This window comes from Conger conger, chromosome 19 (genome assembly GCF_963514075.1).
Source record: "Conger conger chromosome 19, fConCon1.1, whole genome shotgun sequence".
Classification (NCBI taxonomy): domain Eukaryota; kingdom Metazoa; phylum Chordata; class Actinopteri; order Anguilliformes; family Congridae; genus Conger; species Conger conger.
Window position 1 is genome coordinate 22,375,465 of NC_083778.1, and position 23,220 is coordinate 22,398,684.

At 49.7% G+C, this 23,220-nt stretch overlaps 3 protein-coding genes across 3 annotated transcripts in view; all 3 read right to left on the reverse strand.

Annotated features, from left to right (window-relative positions):
- LOC133119203 (lamina-associated polypeptide 2, isoforms beta/gamma-like) overlaps nt 1-2,117 on the reverse strand; it is a 6,623-nt gene extending 4,506 nt beyond the window's left edge. The window contains exons 1-2 of the mRNA XM_061229688.1: nt 1,618-2,117; nt 58-175 (exon numbers count right to left, since the gene is read on the reverse strand). Coding sequence (XP_061085672.1) covers nt 58-175; nt 1,618-1,851 — 352 coding nt within the window. The 5' untranslated portion in view covers nt 1,852-2,117. The remainder of the gene's footprint in view (nt 1-57; nt 176-1,617) is intronic.
- A 595-nt stretch (nt 2,118-2,712) lies between these two features.
- On the reverse strand, nt 2,713-6,228 carry borcs5 (BLOC-1 related complex subunit 5). The gene is made up of 5 exons (XM_061229566.1): nt 6,087-6,228; nt 5,497-5,595; nt 5,103-5,246; nt 4,595-4,752; nt 2,713-4,204 (listed from the first exon to the last, which is right to left on the reverse strand). Exons 2-5 carry the CDS (start codon nt 5,552-5,554, stop codon nt 3,977-3,979), a joined length of 588 nt encoding a protein of 195 aa, XP_061085550.1. The 5' UTR covers nt 5,555-5,595; nt 6,087-6,228; the 3' UTR covers nt 2,713-3,976.
- A 922-nt stretch (nt 6,229-7,150) lies between these two features.
- lrp6 (low density lipoprotein receptor-related protein 6) overlaps nt 7,151-23,220 on the reverse strand; it is a 45,196-nt gene continuing 29,126 nt past the window's right edge. Inside the window, exons 13-23 of the mRNA XM_061229129.1 lie at nt 22,983-23,185; nt 22,628-22,833; nt 22,033-22,223; nt 19,658-19,867; nt 19,256-19,381; nt 17,972-18,208; nt 17,043-17,153; nt 16,243-16,473; nt 15,523-15,659; nt 13,457-13,554; nt 7,151-11,906 (exon numbers count right to left, since the gene is read on the reverse strand). Of these exons, the coding sequence (XP_061085113.1) occupies nt 11,615-11,906; nt 13,457-13,554; nt 15,523-15,659; nt 16,243-16,473; nt 17,043-17,153; nt 17,972-18,208; nt 19,256-19,381; nt 19,658-19,867; nt 22,033-22,223; nt 22,628-22,833; nt 22,983-23,185 (2,042 nt within the window). The 3' untranslated portion in view covers nt 7,151-11,614. The remainder of the gene's footprint in view (nt 11,907-13,456; nt 13,555-15,522; nt 15,660-16,242; nt 16,474-17,042; nt 17,154-17,971; nt 18,209-19,255; nt 19,382-19,657; nt 19,868-22,032; nt 22,224-22,627; nt 22,834-22,982; nt 23,186-23,220) is intronic.

Sequence of the window (23,220 nt, forward strand, 5' to 3'; positions counted from 1 at the left end):
GTATGTGAGTGTGTGTGTGCGTGTGTGTGTGTGTGTGTGTGTGTGTGTGTATCTCACCCACAACAGGTCCAGCGTTGACTCCATATTTGTCCAGCTGCTCCTTCAGACTCTGGTCTGGCAGGTCAGTGATACTCACATCCTCTGCTTGAGGCTTGTCAGTCTTCCTTGTGGCTTTCTGTGGAATACAATTGTACAGATATGGAAATACATATACATTATACACACACCTGTGTGTGTGTGTGTGTGTGTGCGCACTGCAGATTGAGAAGGAAAAGGGGAAATCTTTACACGCTGCAGAGATGGCCTGAAGGGCCTCCACCAGTCACCATGGAAACACCAAGCCTGGGATTTAAAGTCTTTTAAAGTCTTCCTGTTTTGTTTTGTGGAAATGTAAACAAAATGGAGAACCTGTGCTTCAACAAAGCACGGAATCAAACAGAGGAGGGGGAGGGAGGGGGTCCCCACATCTGGCAGTCCGCACATTCCTCTCCTTATGAAAGTATTTCCTCAATAATGTGAGCTCAGCCCAAAGCGAAAACAGCCGCGTGACGGGCAGGAGTTTTCCCCCAACGCAGCCCCAGTTCACCGCGCCCATCTCTTGCGCAGATGTTCTCAGCGCTTCGGTGTTTTTGCAGCGGAGTTAAATGCATGGGTGAGCGTGCATTCTCACATATACTCTGTCACAGTTGATAAATGAGCCCCCAAGTCTAAACAGTACACTTCATCCGTTCCATACCCGATCCGCCGCGGTCACCTTGTGGTCCAAACAACAAATGCACCGTAATCTCACACGTCACTCACACTCTCACACTCACACACTCACGGAATAGTTTTTTTTTTGTTTGTTTGTTTTTTTACATTTACAGAATATGGGAGTTTGGCCACCAAAAAAAAAAACTTACAAATAGCAAACCTCGACATTCGGTTTAAAATAACTGCGATTGTAATTTTATTAGCCTACGACATTAGGGCAATTATGACAGATGTATGGCACTGGACGCTCTGCGCCTCATCCGTAAATATACAGATCATCCCGACTCAAGCTGTCACTGGTGCACCATCGGGCAGCTCATTTGGCACCGACCAGGGATGCTGTTTTCCAACAAAGCTAAACCATGAGCGCAAACTGGCAGCCGTTACCCTGTCAACTCTCAAAACGCCAAACTGTTGGGTATCATGCAAGAATGTGTGACCCTGATAAAACCGCTACTGGCTTAATTCATAATTGTCGCGCAAGCATTACGCACATCCTTCGCCAACGGTTTGTTAAGGCTTCCAGGAGGAGTATCAAGCTAATCCGTATAATCCTGCCTAAATAGTTGGGAGAGCTAGATGCTTCATGTCAACCCGCTAGCTCGCTAGCTATTGCCCCATACGGTCCTTGCTGCCAACACAAATGTTGCTGCATAATATATGTGCAAGGGCAGGGATTGTACATTTGACAGCTGCCAAACTTTTATTCCGAGCAAGTGAAATTAAATTTAACCCGATGGCATTGCTAAAATGAACCGCTATCCCTTTACAATGCAAACACAAGTTAACCTCAAACACACAAGTACACCAAACGTAAATGAACGGTCCCCTAAACTGAATGCAAGGGCAAAAAATAAAACGCACCCTTCCTGAACGACTTGCATTCGTGACCACTGGCGGAGGCAGGTCCTCGTCGCTGGAGAAGGTGTCGGTCACCTGGGGCTTCTCCTGATTCTGGAGGGTCAAGGTTTTCAGGTAGAGCTGCACATAAACGTCTTTTCTTTGATCACCGCTGGGCAGCGGCACGTTGTTCGCCAGCAACTCGGTCTTCAGCTTTTCCTTCGTAAGAACCGACGGGTCTTCTAGAAAACCAGACATGTCTGCTGATTTGGAGAATATTAGATTGCTGTTCAGTCCCCTTCAACACTACTGTATATAACTGGCGCGTCTTGTTTCAGTCAAACAGCGAAACAAACAAAGAAAAAAAACAGTTTATCAAGCCGGTGGTTCCGTTGAAAGCTACATCAGTCTCAAGTAATGTGTGTTTGTAGCCGGTCAAGTTATTTCTTTGAATGCTCGTGCATGGGCATTCAGACGAAACATATGGATGGTCCACTGTAACCGCGGTACGTAACGCAGGACCGTAAAATACACTCGCGCGGAAACTACTTCCGGTGGCCACCAGGGGTGAACAAAACAAAGGATTTTTTTTCATAAATGAAAACAAACATGAATATAGTAAACGTGACTGATTTAGTAGTATTATTATTTGTTTCGTTACAGTTACTGATCCACAGAAAATATTCGGCTGCACAGTTGTGGGCTGCACCTGTCAAAACCATTGGTAATTATGTCGCTACCGGGAGCTACTTATGCGCTACCATCTAGTGGCCAAAGGTTGCATTTCACATAGGAGCAATCGATAGTTTTGGTAAATATTATTTAAAATTACCATTAATTTAATTAGTCATTGAAATAAACATTTACAACAAATATAAAACACTTCAGATCATATGAGAGACAGAAGAGATGGCCAAGTATATAATTAAGAACAGCTGTTAGAGAGTCATCGTTATTTCTAAACAATTTCAAATATGTTCATGTCTTCAGAATAATTCTGACAGAATATTTTTAAACGTGGACGTTGTAAAACTGTTACATACATGGCTGTAATGGCTTGAGTGAGTGAGAAGGTGAGCGTGTGAGTGTTTTTAAAAAAGGAGAGACCTTTCCAGGTAGTCTGGTTGTTCAGAATCATAGCCTTTATTTGGTATTCTTGTGGGGGAAAAAAACACAACCCTGATTCATTTTCAGAACATAAACCCAAAGCTTTTTAGTTAATTTAATACCAGAACTCTATGAGGGACATTTGCACCTTTTCAGAAAGTGCACGTAGTGAAATAGGATCTGATGGACACTGGATGAATCTTAAGTAGCCAGTCAGGATCAGTTCCACTATAAGCACATTAACACATTAACACTTCCAAAAGCAACAAGTGCAGCAACAGTTAATGACATATTGAACCCAAGCACTGAGTAATGGACACAAGAAGCCGTTGTGATATAAAGAACAAGGCACTCCAACTTCACCACAAACAAATCAGGATATTAATTTCCCAGGAGACAGTGCTGTAAACGCAAGCAGAGATGATGGTGATCACATCACATGCTTCAAATCAAACAGGTAAACTGTACATCTATTCATTTTTAAATAAATTAAAATGTTTCAACATGCCTTTTTACAGGTGTCAGCTAACAACAGATCAATTATGACACCAGTGCTTGCATGACTTACAAAAGCGGTCGAAAGATGCAGGTGCAGTGTGTCTTCGGCCAAAGCACTGAACAGTCCCAATTTAATGTCTCATGTAACAGCCTGAAGTGCCGAACAGGACTGCCATGTTCAGCTGCAGATTAGCTCTGACTTGCACACAAACAGACTTACATTTTCTCTCAAAACCACATGAAAATTCAGGAGTGCTGGGCAAGTAAAAAAGAAAATAAATGCCCACCTGCAAGTTCCGTTTGCAGGACCTATGCAAATAATGGGAAAGGCTGTTTAAATAAACCTAAAAAAAAACTAAAAAAACATGAACTGAAAACTCTTTCCCGCACTTTACTGAAACAGCCCTTCGCTCTGCGACACACTGCCAAGGGGGAAGTGATGCGTCAAAGCTCCTCCTCTTCCTCCACACACTACACGTTCATCCAAGACATAATTAGGAGACGCAAATGGCTCACGGTGTTCCCTACAGCGTTCCAGGTGATTTCCCGGCACGGAAATGCCCACGACTGTGTTCGGCAATTCCCACACACAGTGTGACCGGACCTCACCCATGAGTGAGATTCCCCTTTTGTTTGGGGCGAAGAGAGGGTCAAAAAAACAAACAGCGGGCAGCAGGACCTGGGTTGGTGTGGGCGGGACTTCCTGAGCGATGGGCGGAGCTGATTGGCTGTGGCGGAGCTGCCTGAGGACGGGCGGAGCCGATTGGCTGCGGCGGCTCTACTTGGCCTCGCTGTCGGGCTTCATGCTGAAGGGTTCGAGCCGCTCCCCCTCGGGCAGAAGCTTGTTGAGCCGGTCCATCAGGGGCACGGTCTGGTCGATGCCCATCTGGATGCGGCGCAGGATCATGGACATCTCGTTCACCTTCTGGATCTGCTCGGCGTACTTAGCGAAGCGCTTCTGTCTCTCCTGCATGATGCTGAACAGCGTCTCCACCGACAGGTCCATCTGCCAATCAGAGAGCCCGTTACTGAGGCCAAGGCCTGCACATGCTCACAGACTAAAACTGAAGTGTTCAGCAATGATTTAAAAAAAAAAAAAAAAAAAAAAAAAGACACCTGCATTTTGCAATAATAGTTTTCTCCCTCTCCACCTCAGCTGGTGTGTGGTGAGCATTCTGGCACAAAATGGCTGCCATTTCTTCACCCAGGTGGGTGTGACAGATTACTGGTGGTTGAGACTAGTTTCCCCCTCATCACTGTAAAGTAATGCTCTCATCCCAGCCAGAAGCCCATCCCTCCCTCATGCCCCCCTCATGCCTCTCTCACCCCTCCCTCATGCCCCACTCATGCCCCCCTCACCCCTCTCTCACGCCCCCCCATGCCCCCTCATGCCCACCTCTTTGATCCTCTTGACCAGGGCGTTCTGGTCGAAGGCCACCGCCTCGGCGCACTGGTGCAGGTGGTCCTGGTAGCGCAGGCAGAGTTGCAGCACCTGCACAGAGTCCAGCTTCTCCAGGCGCCCACTGCTGGGAGAGGTCTGCCCGCTCAGTACGCCTGCAGAACACACACATACAGTAAATACATACATATATACAATAAATACATGCATACATATATACATGTGCCCTCCCAACCTCACACACATATACAATAAATAAATACATACATACATACGCGTGCCCTCCCAACCTCGCAGATTAGATCTTATTCGTACATCACAGGCAGATACAAACATGCATGCCCACCCTAGCCAGAATTTAGGTCACACACACACACACAGGGGACCAGGTCATAGTGTGCACAAACAGGGATGGATATTAAAAGGGGGCAAACATCTCCCCATTATTTGGTCAGGCTGGAATGGTTCAAACACGGTTAATATCCTTTTCTCCCATCCAGTGCACCTTTCAATAGCGGCTGGAAGGTTGGTATTTCCTGAAGCTTGATGACGTCTGGGTCGTTGTGAATGTTTCTCAGGGACTGCGTCCCTTGAGCCACCACAACAATGTCGTCCATTTTGGCCTTCTGTTTGGCAGGGGAGGGCACCACTGTAACGGTGAGAGAATGTCGTTTAGTATACCGGCACACGGCAAAATGTGATGCAACGTCACTCGAATTTAAGCGTGCAAAGAACATTCCTTCATCAATTCTACTGAAATACACTTGCAATAACAACGTTAAAGGATCCCATGTAATGGGAAGTGATGATACAGAGAAGTTGTCTTCACATCAAACAAAGTTTACCGTCATTTACAAAAACAAATCACAAACATGCAATCAGGAATAAACAGCCAAAACCTGCAGTGCTGTAATCGGAGTGCTTATGCTCCGAATCGCCACTTTGCTCCGCTCCCATCGCTTAAACAGCAATCACTCAAAATCGCAATTCACAAGCACCTGCAACAGACAATGCCAACATCAACACTTTTGAGACTCGTGACATCAACAAGGAAGACACACACAAAGACAAAGTTAAATCTTCAATCGACAACCTTTGCGATATTCTGCGGAAAACATCACTGATAATAAATTATACAACAGTTGTCTCGGTGACGATGTCGTTAATGTACACCGCAATAAACGACTACGATAGTTAATTAAACATCTGATGAATACTGCATGCGAGCTTCTAGCTATAAGATAGCAGGCTTGCTAACAGGAACTCACTAACCGGCTGTATAATGTAGCTAGCTGACAAACTGTTTACAGCAATATTGTTTTGCTAGCTTGCTAACTAGGAGCAGATATTCTTGCAAAATAATTGCTTTTCAAGTTTATACCGACATACGCATCCAAAACCAATATAACAAAAATATTCTCTACTCGCTATTAGCTAGCACGTTAGCCATTTTAAAAACAATAGCACAGATTATATTTGAAGCACATGCCGTATTTTCAAACGTCCAGTGTCCGTTTCAACTCTCTGCTTGTTTAGTGATCCTAAAAAATGCAGTGGATGCAAGGTAATGCATTTAATTGCACCCAAACATCCCCCATGCCAAAGCCGAAAGATGTCAGCTGGATTATTTACTTCCGGGTCGGTACAAATTTGGAAAAAATGTAAACGAATCAACGCGATTTCAAAAATGAATAATTTAGACCTATTTGAGAATGTCCAATGAAGTGTGTAATTCAATATTTCAATAATTTGCAGACATAACTGTATACAAATGTGTATGCTAGCTAACGCAGCTTCGCCAATGTAAGACAAATCAAATTCAAAAGATCGAATGAACATTACAAAATATTTTCCAATGGCCCAAAACACAACGTAGCCAAAAAATTCAAAGAAATAGCATATTTTATTTTCATGCAGCGAACCTTTAATTGCACACAAGTTAAACCCAACAGAACAAAGCCCAAATACATGCAGTTACCTTACTTATCCACAAGGTAGCGCACAGACAACATACCTGCAATGCATTCACCAAGAAGTGCCTTGGCCGGAGGTGAACCATTTCACAATAGCCGTAGATTCCACAAATAATTAACATTTAAAAAAATCCAGACACACGCAGATCTATCTGGACTGGATAACATTTTCATTGAACCCGCTCGCCTTGTAAACATTGTGATGCTATTGAGTCAGCACGGGGTGCTCCTAGATACTGGATGTAGGCTAGGTGTACCTAATAAAGTGACCGGTGAACGCATTTCCCCTAAATTTGGAGCCAGTGTGTTTTTTTACATTCACATTGAATCAGTTTTCATGTTGGAAGAGGGCGTCTCATTGTGTGACTGCATCTGCAGAAGTCCTTGTTAATGGCGCAAAAATATATTGGCAGAACTGTGGCATCAGAGCTGTGTTTGTTATTAAAATGCCATGTACTAGCTTGTGCCCTTGGGGGACTCATGGTGTATACCTGCATGGTGGGAACAAAAGCATACGCCCACATCGACTGAGGATATCTGGGGTAAGGGTTGACAAGTGAACACAATGCACAGGCAATGCTTAAAATTTCACTCATTTTTATTATAAAAATCAACATTTCATTTGTTACAACAGCTTATAATAGTTATTGAATGGGCTGTACAGGTCTGTTTTATACACCGTTTTACATGTAAAGCAATCCATTTACAAAAAGTAGAGTTAGTGGGGAAAAATGGACATGACTAACCAAATGTTGGTCATCTTGAATACATCCTTGCCAAGCACCATGATATCAAAATGGATGAAAAAACAAAAAGAAACAAAAAAACCTACAGTTTACAAGACCATTTCCCCATCCCCTACCCCCATCTTAGTTCTCCAGGACTCTGGAGCAAAAAGTGCTTTTACCAACTACCCATAGTAATCCCATCCATCAACCCCCATATTCTCTCCTCGGTCAAACACAGGCTGAAGGCTCACTAAAAATACATTTTATTTCCATATTAGCAGTCTACTATATCGGTCTGCCTCACAAAAGCAACGTTTAAAGTAAAACATTACATCACAACTAGCAAAACCAATTAGCTGTTAAAAAAAATGAGAGCATTCCATTATTTCCAGTATTTTGAATGAGAACAATGTGAACTATGAGTGAGAATCTGTGTAACAGAGTGTGTTTGTCCAATTTCCCATGCTGTTGCAGCCAATGAAACTTCTGTTCCTTTGGTTTCCTGTTATAAACTTACTTTGTACCACTTAGACTACAGTTAATCTGAGCATTCCACACTAGTCATACCTTTTCTATCCAAATCATTTCAAAAGGTTAGAACTTGGCACTTGTGCAAAATGCCAAGATGAAAAATGACTCGCATTCTCTCTCTCTCTCTCTCTCTCTCTCTCTCACACACACACACACACACACACACACACACACACACACACACACACACAATCACACAATCTACAACATAGCAAGGAAATGTGCTGAGAAGTAGTTTTGGATAATGATTTTTTTTTTCCCAACTGCGTAACATTTGTTATACCGATAACTAGCAAAAGTACCATAAAGTGCAATCAAGAATTAAAACGTCAGCTCAGACGCTGGTTTCGCCCACAGGTGGCTGCACATGAGAGGGGACATGGGAGCCACCCGCCGCCCAGGGGAGGGCCGCACGCGGTTAAAGGGACGCCGAAAAATGTACGAAGGACGAAGTCAGACGGCAGTGAATTCTGTTCAGCTGTGCTGGCAAAACCCCACACAACCAATGACTTCACACAGAGCGAGCTGCCATGTGTGTCACAGCAGGCAGCAGAGCCACAGCGCCCCTACGGGTCAGGAGGAGTCTGGACAAGTCCCACAGTGGAGCCGTCGCCTGCCGTCAGGGGCTGCAGTGATTTAGCCCCACGAGCTGCGCAGAGCAGTGGTGTGATTGGCAGTCGCTGCGCAGTGCAGTGGTGTGATTGGCAGTCGCTGCGCAGAGCAGTGGTGTGATTGGCAGTCGCTGCGCAGTGCAGTGGTGTGATTGGCAGTCAGTGATTACAGCAGACGGGAACTGCAACAGCTGCAATATTCTCATATGCAGGGGGGGGGGGGGGGGGGGTTAAGGCTGAACAATTTTACATCAACATGGTGTGAGAGAGGATACACTTGTAGACCGCAATAATCTGACTCTGAGGTATGTGTTTGAGTGAAAGAGGAGAAAAACAAACAGAAAGACACGTAAAGGAAGAGGACTGAACCAGTCCCAACGTTTATGCTGGTGTGTGATCAGGTGCCACAGAATAAACCCAGGGTCCCTACTTTGACTGCAAGGTGAAAGGTGACTGTAGTGTTATTTTATAGCTCTTGTCCTGGGAGGGAGAGATCAAGCACGTTCTGTGTGAATAATCACACGCAGAAACGCAGCACCCTGAAAGTGTAGCTGTCCAAACGGGTGAAGACTTGGAGAAAGGTACAGTCCATCTCCTAGGACAAGGACATGATACACAGTCACAGTAAACTATTAAAACGCATTGGCCACGAAGTCTAACCATGTCAGTTTCCTGGCCCACAAAGTATTGGAGTACCCTCCATCTGGCAACGTGTGAGTGCGTTTGGAAAGCGTATGAAATAACCGACTGATTTCTAAGGAGTAATTCATTTTCTTACAATGCCAGGCAGTTTAGCCAAATTGAAATTATACTCTGTAATTCACGTGAGGAGAATGGACCTGATAATGTCCCTTCCTCCATAAGTGGAGGATAAGATCACATATCATTTAGTGCCAATTCTAGCAACCTGCCATTTCACGAAAGCAAATTTACTTTACAAAACTACCAGTCACCTGAAAAAAAGTGATTGCAGGGATTTTGTCTTATGTCCCAGGTCTAGCTGCAAAAAAGTATTTGAGCAGGACTGTAGAAATGCAAAAAAAGAAAAAAAGAAAAGAAAAAAAAAGAAACAGACTGAGAGAATTAGTGACCTTCGCTTCGAATTCAGCAAATTCTTATTTGGCACTGAAGTGTGTAGAAAAGAACAGCACACACAAACGGAGTATAAAATATTTCTCAATCAAAGAAACGTTACGGGTGATTATTGTGTCGACAGAACATAAAGCGAGGATACCTGGATATCTATTTTTTCCTCTCAAATTGTCGGTCTTAAGATTGTCTTCATACTTTGAGACAAACGCAATAGAAAAACAGCACAAGGCGTATACCGTAAGAACACACAGGGAGAAGTACTGCAAGGACATAACCGTTAGATTTACAGTAAACTAATACAAGATTTTCTTATAGCTTATAAATATGATATCTACACAATACATGGTACAAAAATATTGAAAATATTTTGCGGGCACTGGATTTAAAAATGTGATTAAAAACAGTTTTAAAAGGGGTCAGGCACGATAGCTTGTCCTTGGTTGAGTGCAGTCCTCTGCCCTCCGACAGGGACAGCAGCAGGGACTGCCTGTGGCAGAACGGGGGTGACGAGATGCAGCGATACTTTGGGTCTTGGTTCCTCCACACAGACTAGTCTAGTCCACAGTTGCAGTCTGGCATTAGAAAAGAGGAGAAAAGGATTTTGTTTAAAATCCGTTTTGGTTAACTGCTCTAAGCGTACCGAGGGTGCAGTGGGTGTGTCAGAGGGGCGGTGCTGGGTCATGTGACTGAAGAGTCCGCCGCGGGGTGCGTGCTGTGTGTCCCAGGACGGGGGGGTCGGGGGGGCTGTGACAGGCTGAGGTCTTGTGCTGGTGGGGGAGTGGGGGGTCATGCCCCAGCCCCACACTCCTGTACCGTAGAGACACTCCTGCTGTGGGCAGCAGCTCAGGGTCTCACTGTAAACAGGGAAATAATGTGTGTGTGTCTGCGAGTGTGTATGTCTGTGTGTCTGTACGTGTGTCTGCGAGTGTGTACGTCTGTGTGTGTGCGTCTGTGTGTGTGTGTCTGTCTGCGCACACTTGTGTGTGTGTGTGTCTGCGAGTGTGTACGTCTGTGTGTCTGTACGTGTGTCTGCGAGTGTGTACGTCTGTGTGTGTGTGTATGTCTGCGCACACTTGTGTGTGTGTGTGTCTGCGAGTGTGTACGTCTGTGTGTGTGCGTCTGTGTGTGTCTGTCTGCGCACACTTGTGTGTGTGTGTGTGTGTGTGTGTGTGTGTGTGTGTGTGTGTGTGTGTGTGTGTGTGTGTGTGTGTGTGTGCGCGCGCATGTCTGTTGTGTTGGCGGTGGAGTGGTTAATGCTGATGAAACCTCTCCCATCCCTTATTGCTTCAGAGGCCCGCTGTCACAGGCATCCTGCAGTCCTGCACAGCACCATCAGCTCCATCACCTCCATCAGCTCCATCAACTCCCTCAGCTCCATCAGCTCCATCAGCTCCATCAGCTCCATCAGCACCATCAGCTCCATCAGCTCCATCAGCTCCATCAGCTCCAGGGCTCAACACCACCTCTTCCTTTCACCTCCACTCCAGCCGAACGGACCATCCCAACACAAGGTTTAAAAAGATAAAATAAAGTGTGCATCCCTCTCCCCTCGCAGGGGAGGCTCCTGGGCTGACTGACGGACGGACAGGGAGGGGGCGGAGCCGAGAGCTCATTGGTGAATGGTGCCTGTCCGTCACGGCTGGCCCTGCCCCATCGCCCCTCCTTCCACACGCACGGCAGACTGTTTTTGGCATCGGATAGCGGTCCCTTTCCTCCTCCTCCTCCTCCTCCTCCCCCGCCCCCTCATGAAGGTAGTTGTTTTATCTCCTGGGTTAAGGCAATGTCATTTTCGTTTGTGATGATTCCATAAAACTTTTTTTTTTTCTTCTTCTTTAAAAATGTACAAATTTCTTTTTTAATACAAACTTCTATGGCACAACCAGAAGATGTGGTATAGAAAATATATAAATATTTTTTTTTCTTTAAACTGTACAAATGTTCTGCAGCCATTCCCTGCCCCAGCTCTTATACTTTAGAACTTTTCATACTGTACAAAATCCCCGCGCACCCTCCTCTGAAAGGTGTCTCTCTCTGGTGTTGAAACGTGTAATATGCACAGCTGGTATTTACAGGGAGCGGGGCTCAGGAGGAGTCCGTGCAGGGGGAGGGCGGGGGCGGGTACAGGTGGTGGGCGTAGCTGCGCTCCGTGAAGGGTGAAGGGGGGCAGCTCTCACAGTTCTCCTCTGCAGACAGGTACTGGCTGCGGGGCGTGGGGGGCGGGGGGAAGGGCTCTGAGTCGTAGTTCAGGTCGCTGGCGTAACCCTTGGCGACGGCGGGCGTCACGCGGCGGCCGGGCGTGTAGTCGCTGTCGCACACGTCCGTGCTGCACGGCGTGGTGGGCGGGGCAAAGTGCCGGTAGCTGTACGGCCGGTAGCTGTGGACCAACCAGAACAAACACAAACACACGGTCAGACTGTCTGAGGACAAACACAAACACACAGTCAGACTGAGGACAACCACAAACACACGGTCAGGCTGTCTGAGGACAAACACAAACACACGGTCAGACTGAGGACAAACACAAACACACAGTCAGACTGAGGACAACCACAAACACACGGTCAGACTGTCTGAGGACAAACACAAACACACGGTCAGTCTGAGGACAAACACACAGTCAGACTGTCTGAGAACAAACACACGGTCAGTCTGAGAACAAACACACGGTCAGTCTGAGGACAAACACACGGTCAGTCTGAGGACAAACACACGGTCAGTCTGAGGACAAACACACGGTCAGTCTGAGGTCAAACAGACACACGGTCAGACTGTCTGAGGTCAAACACACACACGGTCAGACTGTCTGAGGACAAACACAAACACGGTCAGACTGAGGACAAACACACGGTCAGACTGTCTGAGAACAAACACACGGTCAGTCTGAGAACAAACACACGGTCAGTCTGAGGACAAACACACGGTCAGTCTGAGGACAAACACACGGTCAGTCTGAGGACAAACACACGGTCAGTCTGAGGTCAAACAGACACACGGTCAGACTGTCTGAGGTCAAACACAGACACACGGTCAGTCTGAGGACAAACACAAACACACGGTCAGACTGTCTGAGGACAAACACAAACACACGGTCAGACTGTCTGAGGACAAACACACGGTCAGTCTGAGGACAAACACAAACACGGTCAGACTGAGGACAAACACACGGTCAGACTGAGGACAAACACAAACACACGGTCAGACTGTCTGAGGACAAACACACGGTCAGTCTGAGGACAAACACACGGTCAGTCTGAGGACAAACACAAACACGGTCAGACTGAGGACAAACACACGGTCAGACTGAGGACAAACACAAACACACGGTCAGTCTGAGGACAACCACAAACACACGGTCAGTCTGAGGACAAACACAAACACGGTCAGACTGAGGACAAACACACGGTCAGTCTGAGGACAAACACAAACACACGGTCAGTCTGAGGACAAACACAAACACACGGTCAGACTGTCTGAGGTCAAACACACGGTCAGTCTGAGGACAAACACACGGTCAGTCTGAGGACAAACACAAACACACGGTCAGTCTGAGGACAAACACAAACACACGGTCAGACTGTCTGAGGTCAAACACACGGTCAGACTGAGGACAAACACAAACACACGGTCAGTCTGAGGACAAACACAAACACACGGTCAGACTGTCTGAGGTCAAACACACGGTCAGACTGTCTGAGGACAAACACAAACACACAGTCAGACTGAGGACAACCACAAACACACGGTCAGGCTGTCTGAGGACAAACACAAACACACAGTCAGACTGTCTGAGGACAACCACAAACACACGGTCAGACTGTCTGTATGGCCCGGATTCAAATGCATTTCTGCATTTGAATAAGCTTGTCTGGTGCACTGGAACAAATGAAATGATCCCAAAAGCATGAACCCTGGACAGGACGGTACCTGTAGGAGCGGTGGGTGGAGGGGCTGTTTGAGGAATAGCCGAACTCCATGGTGTAGTGGGACCGCTCCGTGGCCGGGGAGGGGGGCGGGTTCAGGATCTGCCAGGGCAGAGGGAGAGGCTGTCAGTTCAACAGCAACAACAAAACAGGACACCAATGGCAATACCTGCCTGGGCAGAAAATGTGTGTGCGCATGTGTGAGTGGGGTAATCTGACACATGCTTGTGCGTTTAGTGTGTAGTGTGTATAGTATATAGTGTGTAGTATGTAGTGTGTATAATGTGTGTGTGTATAGCATGTAGTGTGTATAGTGAGTGTGTGTATAGTGTGTAGCATGTAGTGTGTGTATAGTATGTGTATGTTGTGTGTAGTATATAGTGTGTATAGCATGTAGTATGTAGCGTGCAGTGTGTGGCGCAGACTCACCGGGGGGGGGGAAGTATGTGCCCTTGGTGGAGGTAGTGCATGTGTATAGTATATAGTATGTAGTGTGTAGTGTGTATAGTGCGTGTGTATAGTATGTAGTGTGTAGTGTGTATAGTGCGTGTGTATAGTATGTAGCGCAGACTAACCGGGGGGAAGTACGTGCCCTTGGTGGAGGTAGTGTGTGTGTATACTACGTAGTATGTAGTGTGCAGTGTGTAGCGCAGACTCACCGGGGGGGGAAGTACGTGCCCTTGGTGGAGGTAGTGCGTGTGTATAGTATATAGTATGTAGTGTGTAGTGTGCAGTGTGTAGCGCAGACAGTACAGGCCCTTGGTGGACGAGGAGCTGCTGGAGGTAGTGCGTGTGTATAGTATATAGTATGTAGTGTGTAGCGCAGACTCACCGGGGGGAAGTACGGGCCCTTGGTGGAGGTAGTGTGTATATAGTATGTAGTGTGTATAGTGTGTAGTGTATAGTATGTAGTGTGTAGTGTGCAGTGTGTAGTGTGTAGCGCAGACTCACCAGAGGGAAGTACGTGCCCTTGGTGGAGGTAGTGTGTGTACAGTATATAGTGTGTAGTGTGTATAGTGTGTAGTGCATAGTATGTAGTGTGCAGTGCGTAGTACGTAGTGTGCAGTGCGTAGTATGTAGTGTGTAGTGTGTAGTGTGCAGTGTGCAGCGCAGACTCACCGGGGGGAAGTACGTGCCCTTGGTGGAGGTAGTGCGTGTGTATAGTATGTAGTGTGTAGTGTGCAGTGTGCAGCGCAGACTCACCGGGGGGAAGTACGTGCTCTTGGTGGAGGTAGTGCGTGTGTATAGTATATAGTATATAGTGTGTAGTGTATAGTATGTAGTGTGTAGTGTGTATAGTGCGTGTGTATAGTATGTAGTATGTAGCGCAGACTAACCGGGGGGAAGTACGTGCCCTTGGTGGAGGTAGTGTGTGTGTATACTACGTAGTATGTAGTGTGCAGTGTGTAGCGCAGACTCACCGGGGGGGGAAGTACGTGCCCTTGGTGGAGGTAGTGCGTGTGTATAGTATATAGTATGTAGTGTGTAGTGTGCAGTGTGTAGCGCAGACAGTACAGGCCCTTGGTGGACGAGGAGCTGCTGGAGGTAGTGCGTGTGTATAGTATATAGTATGTAGTGTGTAGCGCAGACTCACCGGGGGGAAGTACGGGCCCTTGGTGGAGGTAGTGTGTATATAGTATGTAGTGTGTATAGTGTGTAGTGTATAGTATGTAGTGTGTAGTGTGCAGTGTGTAGTGTGTAGCGCAGACTCACCAGAGGGAAGTACGTGCCCTTGGTGGAGGTAGTGCGTGTGTATAGTATATAGTATGTAGTGTGTAGTGTATAGTATGTAGTGTGCAGTGTATAGTATGTAGTGTGTAGTGTATAGTATGTAGTGTGTAGTGTGTAGTGTGCAGTGTGCAGCGCAGACTCACCGGGGGGAAGTACGTGCCCTTGGTGGAGGTAGTGCGTGTGTATAGTATGTAGTGTGTAGTGTGCAGTGTGCAGCGCAGACTCACCGGGGGGAAGTACGTGCTCTTGGTGGAGGTAGTGCGTGTGTATAGTATATAGTATATAGTGTGTAGTGTATAGTATGTAGTGTGTAGTGTGCAGTGTGTAGCGCAGACTCACCGGGGGGAAGTACGTGCCCTTGGTGGAGGAGGAGCTGCTGGAGGAGGCCCCGGTGACGTGGGCGCGGTCGTAGGGGGGGCCGCTGCTCCCTCCCATGATGCTCAGGGAGCCGATGACAGACTTCCCGCGGGACATGCCTGAGGGGCAGAGACCGGTGAGTGCAGGGCGGGACCTGAGACCTCCCTCCTCATTTCCCCCGCCCCCCTTTCTGATATCCCTATCCCTCTTGTCTAACCCGCCCAAAAAAAAAGAAAAAAAGAAATTGCACTTATGATGACTGTATGTTTAGAACAACACTTCATGTGTATTTTACTAGTGATGGATGTGATGCTTTCACTTGTGGAAGAACCTATGCACTGTAAGTCGCTTTGGGTTAAAAGTGTCTGCCAAGTGACAAAAATGTAAATGCCAATTTTCAGGAGCCAACGTTTAGGAATCAACGTTTAGGAGCCAACGTTAAGGAGCTAACACCGAGGGGCTAACACCGAGGGGCTAACACCGAGGGGCTAACACCGAGGGGCTAACACCGCAGGGTAACACCGAGGGGCTAACACCGAGGGGCTAACACCGCGGGGCTAACACCGCGGGGCTAACACCGAGGGGCTAACACCGAGGGGCTAACACCGCGGGGCTAACACCGCGGGGCTAACACCGCGGGGCTAACACCGCGGGGCTAACACCGCGGGGCTAACACCGAGAGAGCAGTCAGCAGGGACTGACCTGGCAGGGAGCCCGAGAGGGAGCTGGGGTGTGGCACGTAACCCAGGGGCACGGAGGAGGGGCCGTGCACCACGAAGTCGTTGGTCATGGTCTCGCCCTCGTCCTTCATGTGCGGGCAGAGCACGCGCTGGCACACGAAGTACATGGCACCCACCACGAACAGCGCCAGGATCACGCCGATGATGGAGCCGATGGTGTTGGTGGGCGGGGGCGGGGGCGACTCGGTGGCGTCTGGAGGGGGCAAGGGGACACGGATCAGACTGAGCGGGGCCCGGGGCCCACAGGGGCCACGGGGGGGTCTCAGGGCCCAACGGCCGCACTGCTTACTGTGGCCCCACTGGGGCTTCATTCAACCTATCAGCTCCCAGGCCTGTTCATTCAGCACTGCACCACACACATCCACACACACACATCCACACACACACATCCACACACACACATCCACACACACACATCCACACACACACATCCACACACACACATCCACATCCACATCCACACACATCCACACACACATCCATTCAACCACAGAATCAGAATCAGCTCAAATCTAATGGCCGTCAACGTGGTCTGCCAACCAGCCTCACTGTCGCCTGGAAATAAAACCCATTTCCAGCTCTTTGAAGCAGTCGGCTCAAAGCTACACCTACACAACATTAGCAGTGCACTGAAATGTATCAACTGTGTAAATGATGAAGGTCTAAGTAAATCTAAAATGAAGTTTCTTTGGACATTTCTAACACACCAACACGATGACACAGTGAAGTCACGCAGGAGAGACAGAAACGCTCTGAACTTACAGCAGCCCAGTTCGTCAGAGTTGTCCGAGCAGTCCGTGTTGTGGTCGCACTTCTTGTGTTTCCCGATGCACTGTCCATTTGCGCACCTGAACTGGTCAGCCGGGCACCGAACTACACAAACCGAAAGAGCTACTTATACACCAGGTTTTACGGTAACGGAGAACTACACCACGGAGAGTCTGAGTGGTACCTCTACACCAGGTTTTACGGTAACAGAGCAGCACCAAGGAGAGAGTCTGAGTGGTACCTCTACACCAGGTTTTACGGTAACAGAGCAACACCAAGGAGAGAGTCTGAGTGGTACCTCTATACCAGGTTTTACGGAACAGAGCAGCACCAAGGAGAGTCTGAGTGGTACCTCTATACCAGGTTTTATGGCAACACAGCAGCACCAAGGAGAGAGTCTGAGTGGTACCTCTATACCAGGTTTTACGGTAACAGAGCAGCACCAAGGAGAGTCTGAGTGGTACCTCTACACCAGGTTTTATGGTAACAACTACACACAGGAGAAAAAGCCTTATAGTACCACTACACCAAGTTTTACAGAAATGGAGAACTACACCAAGGAGAAAAGCCAAGAAACCAGGTGAGGCAAATTAACCATTAACTGCTTTAATTGATACAGTAAATCAGAGCTACACACAGCAGGAAAAGCCTCATGGTACTTATACACCAGGTTTTATGGTAACAGAACTACACACAGGAGCAAAAGCCTCATGGTACTTATACACCAGGTTTTACGGTAGCTGGCCGTGATTGTCCTGTACACAGGAGGGGGAGGAGCCTGTTGCCAGGCGGCGGAGGAGCCTGTCGCCAGGTGGCGGAGGAGCCTGTCGCCAGGCGGCGGAGGAGCAGTCGCCAGGCGGCGGTTGCCAGGAGGCGGTTGCCAGTCGGCGGTTGCCAGGCGGCGGTTGCTAGGCTGGGGGTACCTTCGCACTTGTTCTCGTCGGAGCGGTCCTGGCAGTTGACCTCGCCGTTGCAGCGCAGCGCCAGGTCCACACACTGCCGGCTGTCGCACTGGAACTCGGAGAAGGAGCACACGGGACAGGCCCGCTCGTCACTGGCGTCGTCACACTCCGGGTACCCGTCACAGCGCCACGCCTGCGGGATGCAGTCCACCTCCCCGGAGGAGCAGGAGAACTGCTCCGGAGAGCACGTCGGGGGCTCTGCGGGGAGACCGAGGGCGTCAGCGCGGGGCGGGGAGACCGGGGGGCGGGGAGACCGGGGGGCGGGGAGACCGGGGGGCGGGGAGACCGGGGGCGTCAGCGTGGGGCGGGGAGACCGGGGGCGTCAGCGCGGGGCGGGGAGACCGGGGGGCGGGGAGACCGGGGGGCGTCAGCGCGGGACGGGGCACACGCCACCCAATCTAACTATACCCACGGAAACAACTAACTGAATGGAGCCGTTTAGTTATTAAACCGAACTCAGACCAACTCTTCCTCCACCTCGTTCAGAGTCTTCCCCAATTCCCACGCTCCATCAGCACATAACCGGCGGGGAACCTAAATACACTTTTGCCAAAATACGTTAGAAGTTCTGTGGAGTAACACTAGTTCATGTGGGATTAGCATTTAAACACGAAAGTACATTTCCACCATAGCTGCACAAATGACTGAATACTTTAGGAGTGTTCAGACGGCCTCGGCTCCGGTCGGCTCCCGGTCGACAGCCATGCCACAAACAGCACTCGGCTCTGCCAGCGTTTTACACACATCTGCTGCGGCTCCAGACGAGCTGGCCCTGATTAAAGCCAGCCAGGCACTAAAGGCCGCCCTGAGACAAACAGAAAACCACGGAAGACTAAATACTTTCATCTCTGGCACACTGGCCTCCCAGCGCGGTATTTACTGAGTCCCTCATGCGCAGTCACGCTGCGGTCCCAGAGAGAGCGGGGCTGAGAGGGGCGGGGCTCAGAGCACAGTCATGAGATGTGAGGGGCGGGGTTACTCTGTAATGACATGTGAGGGGCGGGGTTTCAGCAACGAGGGGGCGGGGTTACGCGGTAATGAGGGGGGCGGGGTTACGCTGTAATGAGGTGGGGGGCGGGGTTACTCTGTAATGAGATGCGGAGGGCGGGGTTCAGTAATGAGGGGGGCGGGGTTATGCTGTAATGAGGTGGGGGGCGTGGTTTCAGTAATGATGGGGCTGGGTTAGGCTGTAACGGACGGGGGAGGGGGGGAGGGGTTTCGCTGTAACGGACGGGGGGGGGTTACCTCCACAGGAGAGCTCATCCTGCAGCAGCACCAGGTGCACGGGGCAGGAGCAGCGCGTGGTGCCGTCGCCCTTCACGATGCAGATGTGAGAGCAGCCGCCATTATCCGAGGTGCAGGGATGCTTATCTAAGGAGAGAGAGAACGCGCCCAATCAGACCACTGCAGGAGGGATGCTTGTCTTAGAGGAGACCACTGCAGGAGGGGTGCTTGTCTAAGAGGAGACCACTGCAGGAGGGACGCTTGTCTTAGAGGAGACCACTGCAGGAGGGGTGCTTGTCTTAGAGGAGACCACTGCAGGAGGGGTGCTTGTCTAAGAGGAGACCACTGCAGGAGGGACGCTTGTCTTAGAGGAGACCACTGCAGGAGAGAAACGGGCAGAACAAAGGCGTGTGGCATGCTCACTGTAGTCGGCCATGTCGATCTGGCGCACGGCGTGGATGTCGCTGAGGGAGGCGATGCGGGCCTGGATCTTGGTGCGGCCCTCCCGCGTGGTCTTATCGATGCGCTCGATCATCTGCTGCTGCCGGTCGATCCAGTACAGGTGGTTCCCAAACACGGTCAGGCCCACGGGCTGCAGGATGTTGGAGTCCTCGATGACGATCCGATTGGCTCCTGTGGCAGAGAGGGGGCGGGGAGGGGGGTGCGGAGGTGGGGTCAGATACTGAGGGCAGAGGGACTGACGTAGGGCAAAGGGACTGACGTGGGGCAAAGGAAGGAGGGGCGGGCGGTCAGGCACAAACAGAACCTTAATCTGAGCCCAGAAGCACCAGCGTTTGGACAGGAACCTGAACGCATTCCTACGTTCCTTCAGAGAACACAGGAAGGGGACGGCTGCTGACTGGTGATGATCTCAAGATGATCCACAGTTACTGTATCTCTGATGATCTCAAGATGATCCACAGTTACTGTATCTCTGATGATCTCAAGATGATCCACAGTTACTGTATCTCTGATGATCTCAAGATGATCCACAGTTACAGTATCTCTGATGATCTCAAGATGATCCACAGTTACTGTATCTCTGATGATCTCAAGATGATCTACAGTTACAGTATCTCTGTATGTGCACAACCACCCAATTATGAAAATATGCTGAAAATCTGATGCAGCCATTTGGGTGAAATTTCTTTGGAAAAAATGTCCTAAATATTTGAGTCTAGACATTCTTCACATTCTAGAAACCACAATGAAAGATTCAAACGTCCCGTTGGGGTCAATTTTGACACCGGGTGAAGAATTCTGACAGAAACAAACAAAGCCGGAGTCCTGAGAGGGCGAGTGGAGTTACGGGCCGAACACACAGGACCTTCAGCGGTGCGGGCGGGGGAACGCACCGCTGGCTAAAAGAGTCTGAGCCCAGCTCCTCCTGGGGGGTAACGCACATCCTCCCTCCCACCACATCCCGGCGCTATTTACAGCCGAGCGGCCAGCGCACATCTGTGCAGCGGCTAATGACCGCGCACATCGCCCCGGCAACCCCAACTTAGACCCCACCCGCCAGCCCGGCTGGCCAGGGTCCTGCGGTGGACGGGAGAGACTCCATTAGTGCTTCTTCAGCCGTTTGATCGGCTGGAGCTCAGCGCAGGACCAGGAGCGGGGCGGGGGGATAATTTGGGGATTGTGTTCGGGTTACTCAGGAGTCACCTGCCCTGGCCCTCCCCTGGCCCCGCTCCGGCCGGAATGGTTGGCATTCCTTCGGGAACGTGTGGATCGCTGGAATACCGCTGGAATGTGCTGAGGGAGCTCCACTGCGCACACAGCTCCCCGCTGTCCAATCAGATGGTGGGGGAAAAGCATGCGCCTCTCTGATTGGCCCTTTCAGCCTGATGATGTCAAACGTCTTCAGAGGATGCATCCCCAAGAAGGGGAAGAAGATTCCAGAACTAAAACCAGCTTTAAAATGTTTTCCCCGACAGTTCAGTGGAGTCAAAAACGAGACCCACCCCAAAAAACCCTCAAAACATTCACTGGGAAAAACGAAAAAAAAAATCACATGAATTTCCCACTAACGTTTGGTTTTACAACCTCATGGAAAAATCTAGAAATCACAATCAGCACAGGGTCCAAACAGCACTGGTGAAAGAGGTTTCTCATGTTTAAAAAAAGGAAAAAAGGCAGAAACCTCAGAAAAGTGGTAAACAGCAAACAGCGCTGGAAAACAAGCAGCTGCGTTTGTTTATCGGGCACTGAGCAGCTGAGCTAGCACTCCGGCCTATCCCACAATGCCCTGCAGGAGCAGTCAGCCCGGGAGAGACGTGAGAGAGGGGGGCACAGACACAGACCTGGGTGCTTAAAGCTCACACATTCTGGTTTGTCTGTTTGCGTTCCCTCTTTCCGCCCAGATGTTCCTGCCCAGCTGGGAGAGTTTGCATATTAAACCTGTTATTGTGGCTTTGCAGCATTATTTTATCAGGGAAGAATGAAGAACCTCCCCATTGCCACAATGAGGGGGGCATCGGACTGGCTTTTTGGCTAACACCAGATAGCTCTCGGCTAACTTCGCTTACTTCAAAATCTTCTGTCGGGACGTTCAAGCCAGCCAACGTTAGCTAACTTCACAACTAACCGTGAGTCAACATTGGTAACTAGTCAAGCACATTTATCACACTGCAAACTGTTAGCTACCAGAGTCGCGTCAGAAGCAAGCTACCAGAGTTAGCTTGGACCATCGTAAGCGATCTACTCGAAGGGAGGGAGGTGGAATACGTCCGGCAGAGATTCCAGACTGGGCGACGCCCAAGAAGGCAAGATGGCCGCCCGCCGGAGCGCCGACTCACCGGAGAGGTCGCTGCTCTCGATGCGGCGCAGGTCCGAGTCGACCCAGAACAGCTTGTCCACCTGGTTGTCGATGGCGAGAGCGACGGGCTTGCCCAGGCCGCTGAAGAACAGAACCTCCCTCTCCGTGCCGTCCAGCGCCGCCCGCTCGATCTTGGGCGAGCGCTCCTGCAGGTTGGTGAAGTACATGTACCTGTGCGCAGGTGGGACACGCGTCAGACCATCAGCTGATAATGCCATCACTGTGTGTGTGTCTGTGTGTGTGTGTCTGTGTATGAGCGCATGCGTGTCTGTGTGTGTGTGTGTGTGTGTGTGTGTGTGTGTGTGTGTGTGTGTGTGTGTGTATATGTACGTGTGTGTGTGTGCGCGTGTGTGTGTGTGTGAGTGTGAGTGTGTGTATATATGTACGTGTGTGTGTGTGTGTGTGTGTGTGTGTGTGTGCGTATATATATGTACGCGCGTGTGTGTGTGCGTGCGTAACACACCCTCTCTCAGGGTGGGTGAGTGTGCGTATATATACATGTGTGTGTGTCTGTGTGTGAGAGTGTGTGTGTGTGTGTGTGTGTGTGCGTGTGCGTGTGCGTGTGTGTAACACACCCTCTCTCAGGGTTCACCACGATGGCGCGGGGCTTGTCGTGTTCTCCGCGCAGCACCACGCCCACTCTCTGCCCGTCGGTGCGGGTGACGTTGATGACGTTGGTGGCCTCGCTGGTCCAGTAGATGTAGCGGCTGTAGATGTCGATGCTGAGGTCATAGGGCTGCAGCCCCAGGCTGCCGGCGGTGCTGGAGACCACCGTCATACTCTGGAGGGGAGTCAGCGAGGGAACACCGTCAGGGTCCTGACAAAATGCATGTGCGTTACCCAGTTGCCGTGCGTTACCCGGTCGCCGTGGGTTACGCGGTTGCCGGGCGTTACCTGGTTGCCGGGCGTTACCTGGTTGCCGGGCGTTACCTGGTTGCCGTGCTCCTGCGCGCGGCGGATGGCGCTCTGCTTGGTGTCGATCCAGTACAGGTGCTGGTCCAGCGGGTGGTAGTCGATGGCTCGCACGTTCCGCAGGCTGTGGATGGGCAGGATGATGTCGGGGCTCTGCTGCTCGTCGATCACCATGCGGTTAATGGCCGTCTTCTGGCTGAACAGCAGGAACGACGTGGGGGCTGGAGGGGAACGGATTCAAACTTTATTTAAACAC